A 21,571-nucleotide genomic window follows, 5' to 3' on the forward strand; every position below is an offset into this window, starting at 1 on the left:
ATTACAATGATTGGTTAAAATTATGTTCAATTATACCCAAGGTTGTACCTCTAATAGTGCTATGGCTCACAAACTGATGCCATTTAAATTCAGATTTGAGATAAAAATGTGAAGACCACTGAGGCAGAAATGTTTTTGTCAAGTAGAAAAAATATGTTAACAGTTGGCGTACTGGAATATATCTAACCAAATAACCAAAAGATGTAAGGATGTTTATAGTTTTAAAAGAATGTGAATTTTATTCTGGGACTAGTGCTACAATACAGCAAATAAAAAGAATATAAAATATTACTGCTTATGTACTAAGTATCCCAGAAGTTTCTTGGGGGCTTGAAGTAGAGAGGTTATGTCAGAACAATGGTGTAGTGGAGGCAGAACTTCCAGAAGAATTTTCAGGGGGGCCATTACTATTGTTAACCTGGGCTATAATTCACCAAAGAATAAGATGCAGAACATGTATGCACAGCAGAACATATTTTCATTCATCAGCCATTTATTGTGTCCTTACTAGAGTCTTGATGATAAAGAAATGAAAAGCTATGGTGCCTAACAAAGGAGTACAGTATAGTGGTGAGAGAACTATGGAAAAATAATTATAATATGGCACAGGGATGCTATTAAAGATGTATAAACAAGGTGCTACGGCGATTTGAAAGAGTAAAGCACCTTTAGCAGAGAAGGCTGCATAGAGGAAATAATGCATAAACTGGGACTTGCAGTTTGAGTAAGAGAAGATAAAAGGGAAAAGGTCTATCAGGCAATGGGAAGAGCAGGTACAGAGAAGCCTAGAGAAGGAAGCTCATTCAGAGTGCAGAGGCGTAAGTCAGCTTGTATAGCATTATCGGGGTGAAGGATTGGAGAGTGGATGTCCATAGCTGAGGCTGGCTCTGAGTGGGCAAAAGGGTGGATGTGGCCTTCTCAGGGTCCCTCATTCTAGGAGCGGGAAGTCATTTTAATAAGGGACCTGAGCATGCCCAGATTGTACTATCTGTGGAGGGCTCTGGAACCCATTCCTGCAGATACTGAGGGACTGAGGGACGACTGTAACCATTTATTTCATTTAGGCTTATTTGAACCAAGTCTACCTTGATAGTACTAATGAGTGGAACACATTTTTTAAGTATTATAAGGCTTTTCCTTATAAACTCTATTTTCCCTAAAACAATGGAGTCAATATGTGTATCAGATGACCTTTCAAAAGGAAATATTTGTTTGCTATGAAATCTGAAAAGGAATGGAGCATTGAAACCGACAAAAAGGCGTGACACTCACCTTCCATACTCTCTGTTCTCTCAGCTTTATTTGTATCTTCAAATCCCTGCAGAGATCCTAGATCTTTATCCATTCTTTCTTTATCCAAAGCTAAAGAGTCCCGGGAAGTGCCTTCTAGGTCTCTCTCATGTTCACTCTCCAGTTTTGCTTCACTGCGTTTTACAGACTCTATTTGAGGACTCTCAAAAGTTCTGTCTCTGTCCCTGTCCCTGTCCCTTTCCATAGAATCAGAGATTAATCTCTCCCTTTCCCTGTCCAAGTCTCTCCTTTTGTCTCGTTCTCTCTCCCGTTCCCGTAGTCGATCTCGGTCCCTGTTCCGGGGCCAATCTTTATCGGCATCTCGCTCCCATTCTCTCTGCCGTGTATCTCTCCTCTCTCTCTCCCGCTCTCTCTCATGCTCGTAACGATCACGCTCTTGAAGCCTATCTCTGCTATCAAACGACCCTGATCTTGAATGGACCTGTCGATCTGACTCAGGAGAACTTCTTCTTGAACTATGGCTTCTTGAATCCTGGCGATCTGAAATAAATACACCATATACAAAGAGTTAACACGTGATAAAATGGAAATAAAAGGCTTCATTTTAAGGCCCTTTAAAACTGACAATTTATCTATTTCTATATTTATTTTAAATTATCCAAAGGACCCATCTTAATGAAAAATTCCATCTCTCAAAGTGTTAATTAAAATATGTAAAAAGCATGTTTCCTTGTTTATTTCCACTATAACCACAAAATATCTTCAAAGAAATAAATACATAAAGTATTTAAGCAGTAAAAGAAATGATCATTTCATTATCTGACCTCTTCCTATCCCCCTACCTTATTTTCTGTGGTCAAAAGAGAAAGTATTGGTTGCAGGAAGAAGAGGCAGAAGGTTAAAATTTTAGGCATCAATAGAGGACTTGAATACATAAGTATTTCCACCAAGATATACTACTAAAATTCTGATACTAAACTGACTTCACTGAATGTACCTCTACTATAATGCTGCTAGTAATGTGATAACAGGTAACATTTTGGTGGGATGGTTAAGCTTTTAGGTTCCTTGAAATTTAAGGCAGCATATAAAGTAACCAATTTAGCATTTACTTTAAAATTATGATTTGAACAAAGCATAAAACTGTACAAAATATACAAATATACTAACATAGGAAACAGTGGTTAGATTATACTTCATTTTTATTACCTGAAGAAGTACTTCGACTGGGTTCTCCACGCTTTAGCTGATCAATCCTAGATTTTCTCTCTCCTGTGATTTCTAGACTTTTTGTTTTTTCTCTGTCTCTTGAGCCACTATGCAGTACTCTCTTTCGACCACTTTGGTCATCCCCACTTCGATGTGCAGAATCATTGGACGGGGAGCGGAGACGGCCAGATGTATGACTACGATTACTCCGATTGCTGCCAAGGCTGCTACTCCTCTTTTGATCCACTGGCTTGCGATGTGGTGCATCTTCTATAGTAACATGAGGTGCCTCTACCTTTTCCACTCGTGTTCTATGGCATTTTCTATGTGAGTCTTCACTGGTAAAAGTGTTGGTGGTGTTGGCTGGGGTGGAAGAGGTGGAAACGGTGGTGGTCAATGTGTTGAAGGTGGTGGCAGCAGGAGTCGTCGTCGTGGCAAGAGGAGGAGGAGGAGGAGGAAGAGAAGACGGGGAAGGAGTCCTTCCAGGAGTAGCAGCTGTGGCAGCGTGCTCTGCTTCTGTCACCTCTGCACGGTCAGGCACGTCCTCATCAGACCAGTCACTGAACGCTGTATCTTCTTTCTTCTGAGGATCCTCCATAGTGCCATCCTTATCATTGTGCATTTCAACCAATTCCTCCTTGGCTGTGATAGGGGGAGTCCGTGGGCCTCTCTTCTTCTTACTCTGCTGGACTGCTTCTTCATCAGAAATGTCAGAATCACCTTTGGACCTTTTACGCTTTTTTTCAATGGTTTTCTTCTTCTGTCCTTTTTTTGGTGAAAATACTTGACCATCTTCAGACGTTGTCTCTGTGTTACCCCTGTCCATTCCAACATCATCTTCTTTCTTTTTCTTAATAGGTTTCTTTTGAATTTTTGCTTTTTTCTTATTTTCATCATGAGCTCGATCAGATGTGTCTCGATCTTCAGATGGGTGGTGTCCTATCACGTCTTGTGAACGAGTTCTTGAGCCCTCCGTGATTTCTGTCTGTTCTCTCTGCTTATCTACAGAAGAAACTTTCTCTTTGAACTCCTGCTCTTCATAGCGCCTTGAACTTTCTTTCCTTTCTGGTTTACGATCTTCCTCTTTCCACCTACCCTGCCTGTCTTCTGTAAGGTGGGATGGACTAAGAGAACGAGATTCTTGAGGTCGAACAACCTGGCTCAAGAGTCTGTGTTTTTCATCTATACAAAAAGATAAAAGTAATCACACTTTCACCATGTTAACAATATTGCATGCTACCTATAAATAATAAACCAATTTCTCCCTTTTCATTTTAAAAGTTTAAAAATAACAACTTCAGTAAAAATAAAAATATGGCTTTACTACAACTAGTAGGAAATGACAGTGCCATTATGGCAGAATGACTATTTCTAACACATACTTTAGTCACAATGGGAGATATTCAGAGGCAGTAGAGCAAGAAAACATTTTAAATCTTAATTCATCATTTCGTATTGATGTGAAAGAATGGTCTCGTGGTTACAAATGAATATGACTATAGAAACGTGGAAAACAGATCCTGCTTACTTTTATCATCTCCACTGTTGTAGGTGTCACTGTCAGGAGAATGTTCTCGCCGGCGCTTAGGTGACGGACGAGGGCTAGGACTCCCTTCATTTCTATAGCGCTTCCTAAATTGGACAAATGTAATTTATAAAATTCCAGGGGATGAAAAAGATTTCTTTACTACATTTTTACTATTATTTTTTGTTGTAACTAGAATGTATAATTGTAGGATTATAATACTATCAGAAGCTAGTGGGAAGCAGCTGCAGAGCACAGGGAGATCAGCTCGCTGCTTTGTGACCACTTAGAGGGCTGGGATAGGGAGGGTGGGAGGGAGGTGCAAGAGGGAGGGGATATGGGGATACATGTATACATATAGCTGATTCACTCTGTGGTACAGCAGAAACAAACACAACATTGTAAAGCAATTATACTCCAATAAAGATGTTAAAAAAAAAAAAAGAGGGCTTCCCTGGTGGCGCAGTGGTTGAGAGTCCGACTGCTGATGCAGGGGACATGGGTTCGAGCCCCAGTCCGGGAAGATCCCACATGCCGCGGAGCGGCTGGGCCCGTGAGCCATGGCCGCTGGGCCTGTGCGTCCAGAGCCTGTGCTCCGCAACGGGAGAGGCCACAGCAGTGAGAGGCCCGCGTACCGCAAAAAAAAAAAAGAGTGACAGAGTATAGCAAGAAAGAAACAGAAAAAAAAAAGAATGAGAAAATGGTAGTGATGGAAATTCTATGGTAATTTTCTATTATATAAATGAATGAATATCCAATAATCAATAAATTATGAATTTTAGGTCTCAAAAAATAGTGTATTCCTGCTTCATCCAGAACTTTAAATGTCCCATCACAATTAGCAATCTAAGTAAAGATAACACTCAAATGAACTTATTCACAAAACGAGAGTTTGTAGAAAACAAACTTATGGTTACCAGGGGATAAAGGTGGGGAGGGATAAATTGGGAGACTGGGATTGAGATATACACACTACTATATATAAAACAGACAACTAATAAGAATCCGCTGTACAGCACAGGGCACTCTACTTAGTACTCTGTAATGACCTATATGGGTAAAGAATCTTAAAAAAAAAAGAGTGGATGTATGTATATGTATAACTGACTCACTTTGCTGTACACCTGAAACTAACAGAACATTGTAAATCAACTATACTCTAATAAAAATTAAAAATAAATAAAGGTAACACTGGCAAAAAATAAAGAGAACACAATTAAAACCAAAAAAAACCCCCAATACTCTCAGAGCTATCTATATCATACAAAGGGTATTCAGCATCTTTAATAAAATTCTTCATTTGTTAAGACTTACAACTGTGGACTTAAAATACATGGCACCACCTCTTATTTTTTTCATGTAGATGTAGAATAACTCACTGAAATTCACCAGATTTAACTACTACGAAGTGGTAACATATAGCAGAGGAATCAATGTACCCTCTACTGAAAATTATTCATTAGTTTTACCTTTTTATGGTATAGAAATACCTTATGTTGGGAAGCCAAATGAGAAAATCTAGTATTGGCTTTGGAGTCAAAAAAGACTTGAGTTCAACTTCTAGTCATGTTACTTATTATGCAACCTTAGGTAAATTCCTTGAAGTCATTCTTAACTTTCTCATCTGAAAATAGCTGAAAAAATGGGGGTCCATCTCATAAAATTGCAATGAGGAATAAGTTAGTTATGCCATAAACCCAGTGCCAGTCATGTTGTGGGCACACTGTAAAAATCGGTTTCTTCTCATCTCTTAGAACTATATCATCTGCTTGGTGACAAATTAATAAAATAATTCATATGTTCACTATATTTCTTGTTCTTCAGTTAAACTTTAAATGACTAGTGACTTATATCTCTGGATACTTAAGTTATTCTAGTGTTTTCCTATATTTTTGTTAAATTTTGACCACTTTTTTTTTTTAAGCTAACAATGTTTGTAAATACTATGGCTAAAAGTTGAGAAACACTGCAGCACATGAGCACATTTTCTCCTTGACAGCTCATTCATATAGATGAGTAACCAGGTGGAAAAGGAGACCCCAGATGTAGTATGACAACTCACAGGCCCAAGCTTTTGCAATTCCTTATCAAAAGCTCCTGCCATCATTAGGCAGTCTCTGTCCCCATTCTTTGAATCTGGGCTGGCCCAGTGACTTACTATGACAGGAAGATGTGGTGAAAATGACAGTTTAAGTTTGGACATTTAGGACTCAAGAGGCCTTGCAGCTTCTGCTTTTGCCTTCTTGGTATGTTTCTACTATCATATGCAAAAGTAGAGTTTAGACTACTGGAGGATGAGAGGTCATATGGAAGAGAAAATAAGATGCCCTAAGCAACAGCCAGCACCAACTGCCAGACATGTGAGTGAGGCCACGTTGGGTCATTCAGACTGAGCTGAACTGCCAGAATGACTGGAGAAGCATGAGTGATCCCAAGTGAGACCAGGAGAAGAGCCACTCTGCTGAGCCGAGACAAAATTGCTAACCCACAGAATCATGACCAAATACATGGTGGTTGTTTTAAACTTCTAACTTCTCATGTGGTTTGATACACAGCAAGAGATAATTGATAACATAAGAAAATATAAAACATGCAAAAAAACGAAATTTAATTTCAAGGAAGTATCTACAGAAACAAAATTAGAGTAAAATAAATACTACGGCAATTCAACAAACCTTCCTCATAACCATGGTTAAAAACAAAAGTGCTGGATAAATTCAACTACTGAGATGACAATATAATTGATGAAAACATCAAGATGTTAACCTCATATAACTAGTTATTTTATAGAGCTGCTGACCCCTAAATTTCTGGGGCCCTTGTCAATGCTTGGAATGTCTAGCCACGAAAAACTAGAAGAAATTTTGGCTACTGTAAGCTGAGATCAGAAGCATGTAAAATATAATCAAAGCATAGGATTAAATAATAATAAATAAATAGCAAAGATTTCAGAATTTTAATCTTAGAAGATAGAGAGTTAAAGAGGTCAGAGGAGAGAAGAGAAATAATAATGTACTGTGTGCCTGCATGTGTGAAAGGTATTATCAATTTTATGTTAACGTGAGGTTTTTTTTTAATGTGGCGAGAGGGAAGCGAGAGAGTGAACTACAGAAAACCTTGGCTGCAGACTGAAGGGAAGGCAAGACCTAATGGAAGAAGCCTCCATTTCTGTGCTACGTTGTTTGTTTATAACCAAAATCCATAATAGCAATGATGAAAAAAGCCTAAAGCAGAGAGTGTATTCACCATGAGGCAAATAAGGTAGAGGAAGAGGCAAAGAAATTGAGGATATATAAATTATTTCCAGTTTGTCTTAACAAACTTAAACATACCCTCTATTCTAGTTGGTATTTGAAAAAAAAAACAATTTTGATATGTTTGGTTTTATGTCTATAAAACCTCAAAATTGACCAATCAGAGTCCAGATTTCTCATGGCTATAGTGATTGGCTTAGCTCTCTTATCTAACTCCTCTACTGATGAGAGCTCCAGCACAGAGAGAGCTACTGAGCTGATAGGTATAACCCTGGGGTCATCCTAGCCATCATTTCGGTAAAAGCCTTCTGAGTCTAAAACTAGTACAGAAAAAGAACAGTGGAGATACACTCTATGTTTGTTTGAGAATCTGGATATAGTCACATCAAAACAAAAACTAACCCCGGACTTCCCAGATACCAGAGCAAATAAATTCTTACTGATATTAAAAAAAAAAAAAAGAAAAACAGAGAGAGAAAAGAAAGAAGAGAGAAGATGCCCTCAGATATATAAGATAATAAGAACACATCTTTTTATTCCAATAATCTACTATAACTCCACAACCCAAGAGAGGATACCTCTCTATCTCTCATCTCCTTCTAGCCATGCAGTGGTTCCAGAATTTCCTCAGTTCTAAGACACTGTAAATGCTTCTGCAGCCTGGGGATAGTGACTCTAGACTTATACGTACACAGAACTCATAAAGGATTATCAGGGATAGCACAAGCATTATGTCTTGGTGACAAGCCAACACCATTAAATACTTATAAAGTGGATATGATGGGACATAAACCCACTGATGCTACCACTTTTAGGTTGGATTCCTGTTAAAAACAAGTCTGTAGCAGTCAAATAAACCAATGTACCATCAAAAATGGCTGTAATTGGGCTTCTCTGGTGGCACAGTGGTTAAGAATCTGCCCACCAATGCAGGGGACACGGGTTCGAGCCCTGGTCCAGGAAGATCCCACATGCCACGGAGCAAATAAGCCCGTGCGCCACAACTACTGAAGCCTACGCGCCTAGAGCCCATGAGCCGCAACGAGAAGCCACTGCAATGAGAAGCCCGTGCACCACAACTAAGAGTAGCCCCCACGCACCACAACTAGGGAAAACCCGCGCACAGCAACAAAGACCCAAGCCAGCCAAAAATAAATAACTTAATTTTTTTTAATGGCTGTAATCAAACAGTAAACAAGAATTATTAACTATATCCCTTGGATACAGAAATAGTAGAATGGGAAAACTGTTTTTTCCTAGACAATTCAAAAGATGTTGAACACCAAATACATATAATAAAACTAAAATACAGGAAAATGTGGAGAGGAAGAAGAATTAAGAGGATATTAGGGGCCCCCGAGAAGCATTAAATGGAACTTTCTGAATTCCTCACTGACATGTAAAAAACTGGTTCACAATCACTTACTTTGATTTTCTCTCCTCGTGCCCATCTCTTGGATTCCTGTCTTCTCGGATATCTTCCCGCTTTTCTCTGCGGTCCTCTCGTCCTTTGTCTTTGTCTTCCCACTCCCTCTGGCGTTCTCGCTCTTTCTCCCTTTCTCTCGCTCTTTCTCGCTCTCGCTCTCTCTCCCTCTCCCGTTCTCTCTCCCGCTCCCTTTCTTCTCTCTCCCGCTCCCGCTCTTTTTCCCTGTCTCGCTCCCTCTCTCTTTCCCTCTCTCGATCGTGGTCCCGATCTCTCTCTCTTTCCCGGTCTCTCTCTTTCTCCCTCTCTCTCTCCCTCTCCCGTTCCCTAGCGCGCTCTCTTTCTAGTTCTCTTTCTTTCTCTCTCTCCCGATCCCTCTCTCGTTCCCTCTCTCTCTCCCGCTCCCGCTCTCTTTCCCGATCTCTTTCCCTGGGCCTTTCGTCTCTTCTATCATCCGTTCTGTCTACTCTTCGTTCCTCTCTTCTTTCATCACGCTCAATCTCGTCATTCCTTCCCTGATGTCGAATTGGTGAGCTTGGTCTTTGATCTACAATGAAAACCAAGTTTTGTCAGTGATTAATTTCACAGATGACAGTATGGCAAATCTTACATTTTATCTGTGTATAGGGTCACACTGGCAACAAATATAAATCAGGTACTGTATTTACTTTTAATTTAATCATCCAAATAATCACCACTAGATGTTTAAAAACGTTTCTTTTTCTTAAAGGTAATTTTTATTTGCCCTCTAACTACCATGTTTTCTGCTCCCCATCAACCCCCCTCCCGCCTCCCACTGATCCACCTTGGATCCTTCTCTGCATGCTCCCTACCCTACCTCCAGCCCACTGCTCCAACCCCACTTTCTGCCATCTCTACCCTTCACCTCTGATCTTCTCTGTCCCCCCAGCAGGACCTGAGAACACTGGTGGCAAAGGATAGGGGCAGCAGGAGGTGAAGAAGATAAGAGCTGAAGGAAAAAAAAAATTTCCCTCGTAAGTCACACCTCTAATTTCAGGCCGAAATATATACACATCAAAGTGCAGCTATTATGTGAGGAAAATATAGCAGAACAAAACATCTGTCAATATTTGTTGCTGCAACATTATCATAAACTAGAATATTAAGGGTACTGATGCTTAGCAATCTTGAAATAATCAAATGTAAAAAGTGTTTCATATTAGTGATATATATTTATAATTAATAACTACTAATCGACTAAAAATTTTATTTAATCATATAACTGATTACTCAGATGAAGAGCTGTTTTCTTAAAATGTTAAATGATAACCCCATCACATATATATATATTTTTTAATACATGAATCATATAAATACAAACTGAATGCATGCTACCCAGTATGCCCAGTTGAGCAAGAAATTAGTCTGGGATCAAAAAATGTCTAAGAAAATGGCATGAACTTTTCCACAGAGATAGCCATTTTTGAAAGTAGGTCACTGTGCTATGATCTAGGCTACTGCGATATCTCTATTTTCACACTACACAGTATTGTTTACTAGTTAGTCATAAAAGGCATACTACAATATGGCCAACAGGTTTGTAAGTGCAATCTCTGACATTAACTTATTAAGCAGAATAATTTTAGGATATTTTTAGTGAAGGGTTCAATCTAATAATTTGAATTTCCTTTCTTATCACAGATGAAAAATATAAGAATTATCCATATTTATTAGATCAAGATATGAAAATTCACAGAATTTTAAAGCTAAAACAAAACAAAGCTAAACCTTGTCCAGCCCCTTTACCCCTTTTCTTCTTAGAATTTATGGTCAGAAGTTGATTTGTCAAAGTCACAGAGATGGTAGACACTTGGAACATCAGGACTAGAAGTCAATTTTCTTAAATTCTTTTTTACTTTTGCTGAAACCAGTTTAAATTTAAAATGGTTCTATTGTACTGCACTCTAGATTCCTGGAAGGCTGTACACTCATGTCTTAGACTGTCTGAATTCTTGGTTTGGGGATCATACTAATGTCACAATGATTACAAAACAACCTCAAACAAATTCAATACTGTAACTTATAGTAATTCATACTTGAAATTCCTGATTATAGCAATGTTAGGGAACAGACTCCTTTACTCAGGCAAGCTTTTTTTGACAAATAAAAAGTCTATTTTCCCAACCACAATGACAAGGTTACTTACTTCAGAGAAAATGGAAAGGAACACCACTTTAACACACCTCAACCATCTTCCCTATCTTTCCCCCAAAATGTGTTCTTCAAAAGCATACTTGTCTTCATGTATTTCCTTATTTTAATGAATGGTATACCCATTCATGAAAGCTGGAAACCTCTGAGTTTTCCAAGTACCATCATATTCAAGTACCATCAATTTCAATCTCAAAATATTTCTTTATTCTATTTCCTCTCTCAATCCCTACAATTAATAGTTAACTTAGACTTGGATCAGCTCTTCTTAGATGCCCATGTTATCAATGATCTAACTGGTTGGTATCCTTGTCTTCCGTCTTTTGCCAGACTCCTTAATACCTTTTTTCTTTTTCTGAGGAAAACTCTATATTTTTTTCCAGCTGCTAAACAAACAAAAAAACTGCTTAAAATTACTTATCTCCTAGGCAATGAAAAAGGCAAATAAATCCAAAATTTTTAGCCTGACTTACTAGGCCATTTACAACGTGGTCTATAGTCTCTCACCACACACACCCCCATCCTTCTTCCTAGCTTCTTTCCTTCCCTACCGATTACAGCACACCTCTACTCCAACCTCATAACTCTTTACTACTCCAAAGCATATGTTTCTTTTAGTCCTGTGTGTCTGCACATATTGCACCCTCTCCTTGCAGTGTTTCTTCCATGATTCCTTCTAGCCAACTCCTATTTATCTTTCAGGCCCTAATTCAGATGTCTCTTCTTTAGGAAGCTTTTATAGACTGCCTCAGTATTCTGTCTGCATCTTTGTCTTCTCACAGAACTTTATATAGTAGTAGTATTTATCATATTTAACTGTCTATTCGTACCCTAATTAGGCTGTGAAGAACTAACGGGAAGATTTAAATTCCTGAGCACAGAACAAGGTCCTGAACACATCTCTACCTTCAACCTTTATCTATCTCCCTTGGCTCACCACATTCTAGTCACAATGATCTTATTTCAAACTCTAGGACATACTAAGCTATTTCCTATCTCGGAATCGGCACACATTCTTTCCTCTGCATGGAATGTTTTTACCCTCCAATACTTGCAATGCTAGCTTCTTCCCTTGCATTTATGCCTCTGCATAAATGTCATTGCAAATTTTTCATAAGCACACTATCTGAATAAAGTAGGTCCCTCTCATCCTTTATTTCTATCTGGATCCCTTGTATGTTTCCTTGACAGCACCCAACAATCACTTTTCTTTTTTCAGGGGGGATATCGTCCCCTTTATAAAGTTCTATAAGCACAAGTGTTGTACTCCAAAAACCTAGCAAAGTGCATGGGTACTCAATAAACATTTGTAGAATATATCATTATCAAAAATATATTTCTCTTTCAATCATACAACTGATATTTATTGAAGTAGTTACAGTAAAATAAAAACGGAATAAGACTTATAGTCAGAAGACTTGAGTTCGACTTTTAGCTTTAGAACTTACTTCTCTAACACTGGAAAAATTACTACCCTTCTCTTAGCCCAAATCTCCTAAAATATGAAACATAGATTCTCTTATCATACATAAACTCACGGATATTGAAAGATAAAGGATTTAAAATATACATTCTCTGACTTAATATTATAAAGAACATTTGATTTAATTCAGCCCACTGTGAAGCATCAATACTCAATTCCCTACTCCATCACGTCTTGTACTATATTAACCTCAGCATTACAGCAAACCTTACTTTAGTAAGCAGGCAAGGTTTGTAAGACCTTCATAAGGTCATAAATGTTTAAAGGCCCTAATCTGTACAGAATAAAAGCCTGTTAAAGAAAGTACTTATAACCCTTCTTAAATGCCTTCTAGTATCTTGCTTCAAAACTGATTTAAGGGACTTCCCTGGTGGCGCAGTGGTTAAGAATTCGCATGCCAATGCAGGAGACATGGGTTCAATCCCTAGTCTGGGAAGATCCCACATGCCACGGGAACTAAGCCCGTGCGCCACAATTACTGAGCCTGTGCTCTGGAGCCCGCGAGCCACAACTACTGAGCCCGTGTGCCACAACAACTGAAGCCCATGCGCCTAGAGCCCATGCTCCGCAACAAGAGAAGCCACCGCAATAAGAAGCCACCGCACTGCAATGAAGAGTAGTCCCCGCTCGCCACAACTAGAGAAAGCCCGCGCGTAGCAACGAAGACCCAACGCAGCCAAAAATAAATAAATTTATTTTTAAAAAAACTGATTTAAGAGATCACCTAGTAGTAACAGAACACTTTTAGCTTAAAATATACAAGAATTTAAATTTAAACCAAGTATTACATATTCTCAGGAAGGAACATGAATAAAACATTTCTCTAAACAACCCCCAGCACTATATCAGTTTTTTCTTGTTTCTCCCTGGCAGTCCTTACAAGACTGTGTATCACAGCTAGTGAGTGAGTGGCCAGGATACTCAGATGAGAAACTTTACCTCCTGAATCAGAAATACCTGAAACGTCACCCAAGCATCTATATTCTTTAAAACGTTGTGAGCTGTTTGGTTAAGGTAAGAGACATACAGCAAGGCACCTTAACTCTTGCAGTATGCAAGTACCTACTAATTCAGCACCTGCTCTGTTACCAAGTAGGTACTGGTAGCTAGCTATTTACATAATCTCTCCTAAACTAAGTAAAAATGGAAGATTATATGAATAAGTATAATAATTTAAAATGTGTCAACAAGCCAAAGTCTTAAAAGATATTTTATGTTAAAAAGTAAACTGATAATGGTTGAAAAAAAAAACAATTCTCCCAATCAATGTCGGTCACTATTTAATAATATTTCATTTAACAAACCTCTCTCTCTGTTGTCACGACGGTCTCTCTCTCCATGTCTTCTCTCAAAGGAAGAATCTCTTGCTTGATCTCTGTTGTCTCTTTCAGGATATCTGTCTCTTTCAGGATAGCTACTTCGAGTTTCCCAGCTGTCATGATAGTTGCTAGTACTACTGTGACTATCAATTTGAGAACCTCTTGTGCCTCGACTTCCTAAACAAAGGATATTCACACAAATATTTAACAAGTACACTTTATTCGACAAGTTGTCAGTCACAATCTTTCCTCCCCCAAACATATAAAGATATGTGGGGTTTTTCTGGTTTTGGTGGTTTTTTTTGTATTTCAAAGTGTGGTATTCATTGTCAAAAAGGATATTAAATGTTGGATCAGAACACCCAAGGTGTCTAATGACTGACTTGGGTAAGCTAAGTACCAGTTTTCCCTACCTATAAAAAAGGACATATAATGGAATCATAAAGCAAAGAGACTCATTTCAATTAAGCCAAAAAACAACGAAACAAAAAATAAAAACTATTAATTCATATCTAAATCACAGAAATATCATAAAAATAATTCAGGATATGGATATATTGCATTGACTACAGTTTATAGTGAAAACATTCCAATACAGAACCAAGGTACTTTGTTGACAGTAGGTGGTACCTGAAATTTTTCATTAAAAAATTGGGAAATGAATGTTCACAGTAGTTATAGCCCCAAACTGGAAAGTACCCAAATGTCTTTCAGTGGGTGAAGGCTAAACAAACTGTGGTACATCCGGATCATGGAATATTACAACAAGGAGCAAACTGTTGATACACACAACAACTTGGATGAACCTCAAGGAAACTGTGCTGAGTGAAAAAGCCAATCTCAACAGCATACAGACAGCAGGATTCCATTTATGTAACATTTGTGAAATAACAATTATAAAATGATGGACATATTAGTGGTTGCCAGTGGTCAAGGATAGGGGAGGGGATTTGAGTGTGGCTATAAAGAGGTAACACAGGGAGTCTTGTGATGATACAGCTGAGTATCTTGATTGTGGCGATGGTAATACAAGGATACACACACACTGTGGAAAATAGTATGGAGGTTCCTCAAAAAATTACAGAACTACTATATGATCCAGCAATTCCTTCTGGGTATAGAGGCAGAGGAACTGAAATCAGGATCTGAAAGAGATATCTTTACTCCCATGTTCACTGCAGCATTATTTACAATAGCCAAGACATGGAAGCAACCGAAATGCCCAATGACAGATGAATGGGAAAAAAATGTGGTTAAAAAAAAAGTGGTAGGGCTTCCCTGGTGGCGCAGTGGTTGAGAGTCCGCCTGCCAATGCAGGGGACATGGGTTCGAGCCCTGGTCTCGGAAGATCCCACATGCTGCAGAGCAACTAAGCCCATGCGCCATAACTACTGAACCTGCGCTCTAAAGCCCACGAGCCATGCTACTGAGGCCCGCGCGCCTAGAGCCCGTGCTCCACAACAAGGGAATCCACCACAAGGAGAAGCCTGCGCACCGCAACAGAGTAGCCCCTGCTCGCTGCAACTAGAGAAAAGCCCACATGCAGCAACAAAGATGCAACGCAGCCAAAAATAAAAATAAATTTATATATATAAAAAAAGATAACTAATTATTTATACATAAATTGTTCAAAGAAGAGAAAAAAAGAAGCGACACTTCCAACACATTTTATATGGCTACTATAACTCTGATCACCAAACCAAACAAAGACAATATAAAAAACAAGAGCTATGCAGTGGTATGGTGGAACCGGTTAACACTGGCTCCGAAGAGCCAACTGTGTGCACCTCTTCCCATGTCCACACCGAGTGACATTAGTAGCTCAAAATCTGCTATGGCAGGAGTAATTTATACCATGGAAATTGGCATTAGCTACAAGCCAGGGCGTTTTGCCTGAAGAGTAAGTTGTTAAATATTTACCATCATACCACTGATTATATGCCAATCTCAATTAAAAACAAAGATACTTAATTCAAAATTAAATCTTAACACACCTATTTTAGAACTTTTTTAAAAAATGAAATGTGTATTTATCTTAGAAATGCAAGAATAGTTCTAAATTTTAAAAAATACATTAACATAAGTAACAAGGTAAAAGAGACTGACTATATGATCGCAAGATACAGAAAAACAGTCATGATAGAAGCTGTCAGCTAAGTTTGGAAAATTAGGAGACATCCTTAACACAATAAAAAGCATCTGCTAAAAATTTACAAACACCATGCTTAATGGTGAAATGCCAGCAATAATCCTTTAAAATCTGAAACAAAGCAAAGAAGCCCATTATATCACTTGTAGTAAACAGTTCATTGAAACAGCTGCTCAGCAGGTTACTTGACAGTAAATAAATAATACTCAGAAAGGAAGAGCCAAATCTGTCTGCTCCCATACATAAATGTTTAAGAGAATCTAATTAGATCTACTAAGAAAATACAGCAACATCACAATGTAAGATTAGTATAAAAATATTAATTACCATTTCCGTACACCAGCAATAAGCATCAAAAAAAATGTTTTAAAATATATTATTTGGTGTACCTGTACACAGTTATTCACTTAAAACAGTATTCAAAAACAAAAAAAAGATTAGAACACCTAATACATAGGATTTATTAACTTTATGGTATATCCTACAACATACACTATGCACTCTTTCAAAAGGAGGTGGCTATTTACCAAGTTGAGTGATATAGAACCATCTCCATGATTTTTTTTTAATAAATCTATTTATTTATTTATTTTTGGCTGTGTTGGGTCTCTGTTGCTGCACACAGGCTTTCTCTAGTTGCGGCGAGTGGGGGCTACACTTCGTTGTGGTGCATGGGCTTCTCACTGCAGTGGCTTCTCTTGTTGCAGAGCACGGGATCTAGGTGTGCGGGCTTCAGTAGTTGTGGCACACGGGCTCAGCAGCTGTGGCTCGCGGGTTCCAGAACGCAGGCTCAGTAGTTGTGGTGCACAGGCTTAGTTGCTCCATGGCATGTGGGATCTTCCTGGACCACGGCTCACACCTGTGTCCTCTGCATTGGCAGGCTGATTCTTAACCACTGCACCACCAGGGAAGTCCCCAGGATATTTTTTAAGTGAAAACAGCAGGGTATAGAGTATATAGTTGTGTGGGTTTTTTTAATAAAAAAATTTTTTTAATTATATTTGGAAAACCAGAGGAGAAAATGAATAGACATATACATCTGCTTGTGTAGAATATTCTTCAGATGGATACATACAAAATTGGCGAAAGAAGAAACCAGGTCAGGGATAGAAGGGAGGCTTTCACTATACATCCTTTTGCAGCTTTGAAATTCTGAACCATGTGAATGCATTATTAAAAAGAGAGAATTTTTTTAAGTACCATTTACAATGGCAACAAAAATAGAGGGTACACAGGAACAAAACATGTACAAGACCTTAACAGAAGAAGTTACAAATCAATAAATTTAATGTACGTGAAATAAAAATCCAACAGTTTTTCATGAAATTAAAAAAAAAGAGACAACTCATTTTTTAAATGTATATGAAAAAGCAAAGGGCCAAGAAAAGCCAAACAACTATGGAGGAGAAGGTGAGGGGCCTTCATCTTAATGTGGAACTGTAATACTGACCAGGATAAACCAACAGGCCTATGGAAGAGTAAGAGTGGTCAGAATTCTGCAGCAGTGTTTTGGGGAAGGGGAGCGAAGTGGGTGGAGGAAGAGAGAGGTCAAAGCTAACTCAGTTAAGGCAGTTCGGAGACGGTCAAAAACATATAGGTAGGTAGTTATTGATGACAATGATGATGGCAAATGCTTTTTAGAGGAAGATGAGAAAAATGGCTCAAGATGCAGATGTGTGATGTTCTGAGGTGGCTCTGAAGCAAGCACAAGTACCGATGAACACACAAGTCAGTCATTTCTGACACCACCAATTTTGAAAGCCCACCATTTAATCCCATTTTAATGATCATTTTATCTATATACCTGTTTATTAGAAATTATTTCTTTTTGATGCTACTTTTTTGCCTGATAGCAATTTTCTTAGTGTTCCACATTAAACAAGATGGTAGGCATGACTGGACATAATTCAAACAGGAGGTCTAAGTCAGGCGGTCTAAGCCCCATCTATCTTCTGCTACTGTAGCTAATAATTCCTATTCGGAACTTATAGGGAAAATCACAAACTCAATTAATTGAAAATTACTTTGACAAAGTGATAATGAACGTCAGAAATAATATCTTTAGAAAACAAATCTTAGGAGGTTAATAATTTCTCTATGAACATACAACATACAGTTCACTGACAAGTCAAAAACCTTACCCTTTTCAGGTAACTCTGGACCTCTTCCCCTACTTCTGCCCATCCGATCATTCCTAATTTCACTTCGAGACTCATTTCTGGACTCATTTCTTATTTCAGTGCGAGAACTTTCTTCTCTCAAATGGTTTCTGCCATAACTTCGGGATTCTTCCTGATATGCATCCTCCTTTCGATGAGCATCTCGACTTTCACGGTCCCTGTAGTCGTGGGCATCACGAGTAGACCGAGAATCTCTGGGATCACGGCTCTCTTTGTTATCTCTGCTGTAATCTCGCATCTCCCTGGAGTCCCGAATGTCTCTGGAGTCTCTTAGTTCCCTTCGGTCTCTAGTATCTCTGGCATCTCTCCGATCCCGACCATCTCGAGGTTCTCTGTCATCTCTGTGGTCTCTAGAAGAGCTCTGCTCCTGTTCATACTCTCGTTCTTCTCTTGTGTCCTTTTCTCTATCCCTTTTTCCTCTAGTCTCTGTAACACAATTTTGGAAATACACTGTAATTCCTTTCACAAAATTTTAGGAAACCAGACGATGTATTTAATACAGAGCTTTAAAACTTTTAATACAATGGTATAATTTATACTCTTAACAAAAAATAAAAGGAGAAAACATGGGCAAATGAGAAAAAGAAAACTATCTGTAAGCTAAAATTCCAAAGCTAATTTTATTAACATCTGGATTATTTGTCTTGATTGGATAAACTTTGAACACGATCTTCTCACATCAACGTACCCATACTTATAAATCTTAAACAACTGAAACAAGTTAAGTTGATCTATCAATGATGGCCTACTTTTTAGAAATCACTTTTAGATCCAGAGGCACAAGTGATTTTAATCATCTCTACCAAGTATTAGGCCAGACTAGAGCACACATGACTACCTCCAATGTACTTAAGCACTTGAGAGTAGCCTACTATTAGTATGCTGGCTGGTAAACACATACTGTTATATTCTCTCTCTCTCTCCCCCCCCACCCCCCTCTCTTATTTATTTTTTGAGCTATTTAATGAAATCACACTCCTGTCTCTAAAGATTTTTCTACTTAAGGCATTTTCTAACATTTCATAGAAAAATTAAAATAATAATTTCAGTTTTAAAAAAGCTGGAATGAACCTCAATAGTTACTTAATCCAACCTTGTCATTGTATAAATGAAGGAACAGAGGCCCAGAGCTTAAATGGTTTAGTCAGCCCCGTACATCATAGGAATTTGCAAAGATTAGAAACTGTTCTTTAGAGATGCCTAGAAAAGTATAAATTGATTACAGCATAAATCTGATATGAACTGAAAGAATTAACAAGAGACCCTCAAAGAACAAACCCTGTACTTTTTATCAGATTCCTTCATAAATTGTTCTTACACTCTGCAACAGCCCCAAGATCTGAGGCTATTTAAGCAACTGTAGCAGCTCTTGGTCGAGGACATTATAAATTTACCTATGGCTAGGTCCACAGACTTTCTCCACCCAGTATCCACAAGACCCCCTAGATTCTCATCAATAACTTATCTCCCACGCAAAATAACTTTGCCCATATGCCTACATCCATAAATGCCATATAAGGATAGAAGCACTAGGCAAGAATCTGACAACATTCCCATCTCTTTTTGTGCACATCCATTCCTTCCAGTCCTCCTCCAATACCAAATGTGCCTAGAAATTTGTTCACTTAGTATTAGATTCTCTTTTTATGATACCCCCAGCTGTCTTTACGAATACATCTAATTACTATATTTTGTTCTTTATCTACCTCCCCATCCTTTCACTAAAATTATTCTTATTTCAAAAAATGACCTCTAAATAGAGAGGAATAAACGCCTACTACATCTCTTGTATGGAAGGTTAAAGAAACATCCTCCTCACAAAGAACCTAAAAATGTATGGTTTATTATTAAAAGGATTCCTCCTGTAACACAAACCCTTCTTACTACAAAAAAGCATTCCTATGAGACTCAATTGCATGCTAAATTTCCCCTTCATTAGTGTGTTTAATAAATTATGTTTTGAAATAATAGTTTTCATTCAGTAAGTAGTCATGAAATATATACTATATTCCCAGTCAACTCAAGTTGTTCATAGATAGGTATAAGAGAATTTTCCCATCTTACCAATGTTCCATAAACACTGCTGTGCTGATCTGGTTCCAAAATCATGTACACAAGGAATAATTCTTTAAAATAGGTGCTCTCTCCAGTCCCTACCTATGCATCCATCATTTCTTGAATAAAATAACTTGCACTGTTGATTGGAAGAGAAAAAACTAACTTCGACATGTTTCATAGGCGACTGCTATACGATACTCAAATTGTGACTTTTTGTCAGTCTTGTGTGGGGTGCAGAAGCATGCTGTACGATGCTTTAAAAATGCACATTAAACAAATGTTGTTGCAAGTCAGCAAGTATTGTATTTCCTGAGTACTCATTATGTTAAAAAACTAACTCAGGAAATGTCAGGAAAAAGACTTGTTAAGTTAAATAAATAAGGACAAGAAGCTTAGATAAGAAATACAGAAAGAGATGAGAGCTATTAGATTGTACTGCCAAGTTTTGATGATAATAACATCTCAGCGTGAACAGGGAATAGCAAATTCAAAGTCAACATAATTCTCAGGGATCTAGAAAGGAAAACTGCTTTGCTTGACTTCTTTGTTGAGTTAGACCTAGAATATTGATCACTTGGTTCACACTGACTTTCTGAACATTCCCCCAGCCCTCACCTCTTAGTCAAAATATTTCTGATATGTTCAAACTCTGCTCCCTGGTTTGCTGCTTTTCTTTCCTTCACCTCTGTTGTTTTTGAAGAATTAGCTAAGCAGTTAGACTGACGCTCTAAGAATCATACCATCCCAAATTTCTAGAACTTGGAAGTACTCAAGTAAAACATCATAACTGAAGAAAAGGACCAACTTAGCATACATATAAATGCCCACTTACATCTATTTAGTAGCTTACATTTCTGTGTCCTTAAGCACCTCCTATTGCCCTCAAGAGCTATCACCCATGTGTTACAGAGACGTAATATAACACAGTTCTCTTCTGTCTCTTATTTTAACAATAAATCTGAAAGTCCATTTTTTTAAATAAAGAAAATATCCACTTAAAGAACTCTAAAAAAAAAAACCACAATAGAGTATTTACCTTCCCTCCTTTCATGACGCCGATCATGAGACTGTGAAGTGCGTTCATGATCATGCCTCCCTTTTTCTCTCATTGGAGACCGATGTCTTGGGGGACTCTGCTTTCTCTGAGGAGAAGACAGAGAGTGTGAAGGATAGGGAGAAGCAGAGCGGCGTAAAGGTGGAGTTACTGTCCTCTGATAAGATGGTGAAGGAGTTCTTTTTCGGCGAGGAGAAGGAGAATGTCTTTGAATAGATGATCCTGATTGTGAGGAAGATGAGTGATGTCTAGAAGATATAGGAGAATGATGCTGTCCTGCTGGGGAAGTGGACCTATAAAGAAAGCAACAACAATAAAAAAATGTGTTCAAGAGCTTTCATTTCTAGCCAAAGGAAAATCTTCTTTAAAAACAAAGAAACAAACATTCTATATCATTATCATCTATAAGCTAGCTTTAGGATAGTGCCAGACAAACATATGATATCATGGTGTAAAGAAACACACGCTCATACACAAATCTTTGTAACATATTG

At 38.1% G+C, this 21,571-nt stretch overlaps 1 protein-coding gene across 4 annotated transcripts in view; it reads right to left on the reverse strand.

The window, feature by feature from the left end:
* The window catches only part of ZC3H13 (zinc finger CCCH-type containing 13), a 93,458-nt gene that overhangs the window by 16,954 nt on the left and 54,933 nt on the right, over window positions 1-21,571 (reverse strand). For 3 of the 4 annotated variants that reach the window (XM_029210075.1, XM_029210076.1, XM_029210073.1), the window contains exons 9-15: window positions 21,060-21,370; window positions 17,927-18,391; window positions 13,622-13,813; window positions 8,666-9,209; window positions 3,989-4,092; window positions 2,461-3,642; window positions 1,273-1,791 (exon numbers count right to left, since the gene is read on the reverse strand). In XM_029210075.1, coding sequence (XP_029065908.1) covers window positions 1,273-1,791; window positions 2,461-3,642; window positions 3,989-4,092; window positions 8,666-9,209; window positions 13,622-13,813; window positions 17,927-18,391; window positions 21,060-21,370 — 3,317 coding nt within the window. The remainder of the gene's footprint in view (window positions 1-1,272; window positions 1,792-2,460; window positions 3,643-3,988; window positions 4,093-8,665; window positions 9,210-13,621; window positions 13,814-17,926; window positions 18,392-21,059; window positions 21,371-21,571) is intronic. The other variant, XM_029210077.1, reaches the window with a different exon arrangement.

This window comes from Monodon monoceros, unplaced genomic scaffold (assembly GCF_005190385.1).
Source record: "Monodon monoceros isolate NGI ecotype Baffin Bay Population unplaced genomic scaffold, NGI_Narwhal_1 Super_Scaffold_8, whole genome shotgun sequence".
Classification (NCBI taxonomy): Eukaryota; Metazoa; Chordata; class Mammalia; order Artiodactyla; family Monodontidae; genus Monodon; species Monodon monoceros.